The sequence below is a fragment of the Rhodamnia argentea genome, chromosome 11 (assembly GCF_020921035.1).
Source record: "Rhodamnia argentea isolate NSW1041297 chromosome 11, ASM2092103v1, whole genome shotgun sequence".
Taxonomy (NCBI): Eukaryota; Viridiplantae; Streptophyta; class Magnoliopsida; order Myrtales; family Myrtaceae; genus Rhodamnia; species Rhodamnia argentea.
The window spans coordinates 22,099,766-22,105,387 of NC_063160.1; the positions used below are offsets into that span (position 1 = coordinate 22,099,766).

General features: G+C 44.3%; 1 protein-coding gene across 2 annotated transcripts; it reads right to left on the reverse strand.

Moving 5' to 3' along the window:
• Nucleotides 1-2,899: 2,899 nt before the first annotated feature.
• Nucleotides 2,900-5,379, reverse strand: LOC115735917 (isocitrate dehydrogenase [NAD] regulatory subunit 1, mitochondrial). 2 transcript variants are annotated; one of them, XM_030667356.2, is made up of 4 exons: nucleotides 4,759-5,379; nucleotides 3,754-3,981; nucleotides 3,510-3,588; nucleotides 2,900-3,341 (listed from the first exon to the last, which is right to left on the reverse strand). In XM_030667356.2, exons 1-4 carry the CDS (start codon nucleotides 5,293-5,295, stop codon nucleotides 3,067-3,069), a joined length of 1,119 nt encoding a protein of 372 aa, XP_030523216.1. In that variant the 5' UTR covers nucleotides 5,296-5,379; the 3' UTR covers nucleotides 2,900-3,066. The 2 variants fall into 2 exon arrangements, with proteins under 2 accessions (XP_030523216.1, XP_030523215.1); XM_030667355.2 differs by having other exon boundaries at nucleotides 3,754-3,993; nucleotides 4,759-5,377.
• Between the last annotated feature and the right edge of the window lie 243 nt (nucleotides 5,380-5,622).

Here is a 5,622-nt window from a genome sequence, read left to right on the forward strand (position 1 = left end):
GGAAATTATGGTACGATTGGTCTAGACTTGATTAATTTCTCGCCGACCTTCTCTGGTGATTTGGCAAAATTGTAGCCGAACATGAACTCTGACCTCAAACTTGAAAATCATCTGCAATATTCAAGTACTTCGGTTATCCACTGAGGTACATGTATAGATTTTGTGTTACTTGTAACGAGAGTTTGAAGCGCTCTCTCAGTTTACCGATGCAAACGAGTCGTGGACTTCTACGGACTCCCGCTCAGTGTTCTGCCAACCATCTCTTCCATCTGAGTAATAATAGCTCAGTATAATGGCTCAGTGTAATGCTTCTCAGGTACTAGTGAACCGCTCCGAGAGTGTTTCGTTTTACTCTTGCCTCGCCATCAAGCGTGAAAAGCTTGGATACTCGGTCCACGTACCAAAGCTCAACCCGTCTTCCTTCTTGATGGATGATACAAGTGTTGAGGTGAGGATCAGTGGACACGGCAACATGTTGCCCTGCCAAGTTTGTCAGAGAAAGACGTTCTGTAAGAAGTGTCCTCCGACAGGTAGACACACAGTACAGGTAATCCAATTAGGAGCAAGTTACTTTCAAACTCTTTCTACAATGAATGGATGAAGACCGGACGAGTAGGGGTCTCTCCAATAAGAGGCAAGCCCTTGTTGCCTGGAGGTGGAGTACCCTGGTTTGTGGTTGTCGTGGCGGTGCTTATGCATCTTCCGATCAATCTAGGATCGAGACGCATCCATATCCGGTCAGAATGGTCTGATATTTAGGTTTTGCAATTTTTTCCCCTATCCGGAGGGGATAATGCCGAGGACTAATCCCCGCCAGAACTTGTCTGAGAAGTTGGCAACGGGGAGGATCGCCCTTGAGACCTCTCGCTTCTGGAGGTGGAAGACTCAAAACGCGCCACCAATTGGCTCAACGCACTTGGCCTTTTAGCTTAGGCAAATTACTTATCGGACACACGCCGAAAGAATTTTCATGTAGGGTTAACGACGTAAGTAGCTATCACAAGTGGTCATATATGTGCGCATCGAAAGTGGTTGTATATGCGCTCGGTACCCATCTAGGATGGATTTGAAGTAGATTTTCCTTCTTTTGGTCAAAAATTTGTAAGTAGATTAGAAGGCATACTATTCAACCCAGACTTGAACCACCTCTTGCTTCCTAGGAATAAGAAACAATTATTCTGGTACCAACCCTAAGCCGGGGTGATTCCACCCATTTATGAGGTCAAACTGCAACAAGAGATGGTGGAGCTTACAAGTCGGCAATGTAAATGCATGAGTGGCCCCATGCTCATCTGTAGCCTTTTCGCTGAAAACCCAAAGTCGTGGGTACTTATTGCCGACTAGTAATTGCCTTAGTCGACATATGAAGTGCTGCTGGAAATCCAAATTGGCTCCGAAATGCATTTAAATTTTGGAGCAGGGCAATTTCTTGGCAGAAATAGAAACCTCAAAGAACTTCACGTGCAAGAAATAATGGTTTTGAGTTCCATAACCTACGGAAATAAGAAGAAGCATCTTCCGAAGTCCGAAAACACCGATAATATCAAAATCCGAAGCCGTAGTGGTCGCATGAGGAAGTGATAGCTGCTCAGACTCGAAGATATGCCTATAACTATGTCAGGGCGAGAGCATAGTTAAGTCGAAATCCTCCTTAGAGAACAGATAAGTTACTTAACGCGTTAGCTATATCACTATACGGATCGACCTATTAATTGCAGCTTTCTCTAGACCTTGTGGAAAAGCATGAAAAAAAAAAAGAGGCTCGAATGATATGATTCCTCCGTCACCCTAGAATGAAAGGGGCAATCTCGTAGTTCTTGGTCTGCAAAGATACGTTGTTAGGTGCTCCATTTTATTTTCCCATTGAGGCCAAACCTAAACCTGTTCTCGAGAGATAGCTGTCCATACACCGATAAGGGATGTATGGATTCTCGAGAAGAGAGGAGCTGTAGGGGTCCCCTACGGTTTGCCGGGATCTCACGAGTGAATAGAAAGTTGGATCTATATTACATCTCACCCGAATTGCCACATCTATATTCCCGAGGAGAGGTTTGATTTCAAACTTGTCTCGAACAAGAGAAGTATGCCATGCTAATGATCTCGTGGTCGGGCGCTAATGAGCACATTGAACTATCCATGCGACTGAAATCTCTCACAACCCAAGCACAACAACGCAATTATCGGGAGTGCGCTCTACTACTGAGCTAATGGCTCGTCCTGTGGGCTTCCCATCGGGGCCCGCTATGTTAAAAGCGAGAGAAACCCCATCCCCTTTTTCAAGATCTAATAAAAAAATCAAATAATTCAAATTCCTTTTTCAATTAACGGGTTTTTGATTCCCGAATATCCAGCTGACTAATTAATTCTTTATAATGTATTTTGCTTTTCTTTGACAAATAAGACAATAATTGTTGACGTTTTCCCCGAATTTTACGTAGCCCTCTTTGAGATAAATAATCTTTTTTGTGCAATTTCAAATGGGAACTAAGTCTTCGTATCTTATTGGTGAAACGGAATACGTGAAATTCAACAGGCCCCCTATTTTCTTCTTTTTCTTCTTGTGAAAAACCTAAAATTAATGAATTTTTCACCATAAAATGGATTTTCTATCCTTTTTTTAATGGATTTTACTGATCAGTAAGAATAATGCTAGTCATTTTAATACGCACAGCGCCTAGTATCCATTTGGGGGACGAATTATCCGAAACGGATCGATTAACCGTAGCAAGAGCACATCAATCCCACGAGCCTCTTATCCATTCTCATTGGACTACGGCGGAGGAGTAGGTCAAAACCCCAAAATATCGCTTTGGTTTCAAGGTATATGGAATTTTCACAAATAAACTATCCAAGACTACTTATCGTGGATCTTTCTTCCAAATTACATGAACGGATTTTCCTCTCAGAACTCTTCATTTATAGGTACTAATCACACTACATAAGAAATACGCAGGGTTAGCCCAAAAAAATTGACATTGGAGCAATTTCAAGAACCAAAACATACAAGAATGGCAAAAGGACTGTACTCAGAAGTATTAATCAGCTGTCACAAGGAGGTTCTAACAGTTAATCCAGCTTAGCAATGACGGCGTCTACAACCTCCTGGGTTGTACTGTCTCCTCCGAGATCTTTTGTCCGGACTTTACCCTCTGAGATTACTCGCTTTACTGCAGTCTCGAGTCGATCGGCAAAAGATGGAAATTGCAAGTGCCGCAACATCATAGCAGATGAGAGAAGGAAGGCCACTGGATTTGCCTTCTTGTGCTCCACTATCTTTTCGTTCCCAACATTTCCTGCTGACGCACCTTGTTCAAAAACAGCAGTATCTGCCCCCACATTGCCTGGACCATTAAAAAGTTCACAATTGATGAGACATCCGGAGCAATTGCATGACAAGGCAATTTCAGGTAACTCCCTTAAAATCGACTTAATCCCATGAGAGTCTAATTCCGGATATCATCCCCAGGAAAGCAAAATTTTCAAACAAAGAAAGGGCTAAGTAATGATACCTCCGGGCATAACACCTGTTCCTCCAGCAATACCTGCTGCTGTATTGGCTACTAAATTGCCATAAAGATTTGGAGTCACCTATTTATTAAGAAAGATTAAAACTTGCACTATTTGGATGGAACATAAAAGAAATAGAGCCACACTAGAAAAACATGGTGATTAGAACTCTTAAACAACTTCCTAAAGACTAAAGTACATAAACCCAAACAGGAAGAGAAGTGAAGAACAACAACTGAAACATACCATCACGTCAAATTGCTCAGGCTTTGAAACAAGTTGCATGCAGCAATTATCAACTATGATCTCGTTGTACTTGATGCTGGGATATTTTGTTGCAACCTCCCGACAAGATTCTAAAAATAAGCCATCAGCAAGTTTCATAATGTTGGCTTTGTGGACAGCTGTCACCTTCTTTCTGTTGTTTAAGTATGCATATTCAAATGCATATTTTGCAATGCGTTCCGAACAGAACTTTGTAATCACCTAGCAAATAGTTTAATGAGCAACGGAGGCCACAAAATTCCTTAACTTAATACACGCATGGACACACATGCTTGGACGCACAAGCACACGGACGCAGAGATGGCAGAGGAACAATCTGACTCAAAAACACATAGCATTTGATGGGAGCCGTGATAACAGATTACATGTCAAGTAATTGGTAATTACAATCAAGAGAGCTGTGCTTGGTGACACAAAACACAATGGAAACATAGGTAGAAGCAGACCAATCGATAAAGCTTTGAAGTTGTACTTGTCTAAGAAAAAATCCTATCATCAACGCATTAACTATTGCCGGCTACAATCCCTTTCATCGTTAAAGAACAACACTGAGGCAAGTTACGCGTAATCATCTGTTCATGAAGGACTTATCCGAGTAAAAATTAGTCTCTGAACTCCAGCCAGCCAGACCTGATGGCTCTCATAATACTAGGGGAGTACGCCATTCCGAACCCTCAACTTACAAACCCACAATTCTGCAGTGACAACCTACTTAATTTCTCAGAAGCAGTATAGTTTTCAATCCTCAGTCAGCATTTTCCACAAGCACTTGAGTATGTGGCAAAACTTTCTGCCGAGTTTCACATGCAAATCCATCAACATATGAACATGTCTACATTCTAAGAGAGCAAACTAAGCATACAAAACCCAAGTGAACTCTTATTAAATTGACTAGTTCGTAAGCTAAACAAGCAAGAACAGCAGTTGTTCACACAAGCCGAAAACAAAGAACAACTTTGCCCGTACCTTCAGGCTCTCCACGACGCCAGGAACAACCTCGTGCTCGAGCCCAGAGTACTCGCCCTCCGTGTTCTCCCTGATCACCACGATATCCACCCCCTCGTGCCGCGTGGGCAACCCGGGCAAGTTAAAGCAATTCACGAGCGAAGCGTACAAGTCGAGCTCCTTCCTCAGCTGCACGTTCAGCGAGCTGACTCCGCCGCCGACCGGAGTCCTCAACCCCCCCTTCAGGCACACCTTGTTTTTGCGTATCGACTCGATCACCTCCTCGGGCACGCGCTTCATGTTGCCGTGGACCTCGTAGGTGTCGAAGTAGACGGGCGCGTGCATCGCCGACATGACCTGCTCGACAGCGTTGGTGACCAGAGGGCCGATTCCGTCTCCGGGGATCAGGGTCACGGCGCGCGGAGCCCCGTCGCCGGGGCGGGGCATGTAGGTGACGGTCCGGGCGGGCTGGGAGGGAGGGAGCAGGCGTGTGGCGCTGGCGGTGGAAGAGTCGGAGAGGCGTTTGAGGATGGGGAGGGTCAGGGCTCGACGAGCCATGACGGAGTGATCGGCGGTGGTTGAGTCGAGCGTGGTTACTGGGGAGGTATGGCCTTACGAGCAAGGACATGAACAGCAGAGAGAGAGAGAGAGAGGGCGGGTAAATAAACTCGCGCGCGCGGGCGCGTGGGCGCGTGGCAAAGAGAGAGCAAGCGCAAGCGCGCGCAGTGAAATAATGTTTCTTCTGGAAGTATCTTTTCCTTTCTTTTTTATTTTGGGCCCATCCAAACGAGGAAAAATTTTAAAAAAATCTAAAACCCTCTCATTTTCTCAAATAAAAACCTCAAATAAATTACAAATAAAGACTTAAAGTGCCCTTATTTTCTT

What these genes read in the sequence shown, in the direction of transcription:
- LOC115735917 (XM_030667355.2), bottom strand. Translation starts at nt 5,295, where the DNA reads ATGGCTCGTCGAGCCCTGACCCTCCCCATCCTCAAACGCCTCTCCGAC. An exon ending in GCGTCGTGGAGAGCCTGAAG is followed by an intron (nt 3,994 to 4,758) that starts GTACGGGCAAAG and finishes ACTATTTGCTAG; the next exon opens with GTGATTACAAAGTTCTGTTC. An exon ending in CTGAGCAATTTGACGTGATG is followed by an intron (nt 3,589 to 3,753) that starts GTATGTTTCAGT and finishes CTTAATAAATAG; the next exon opens with GTGACTCCAAATCTTTATGG.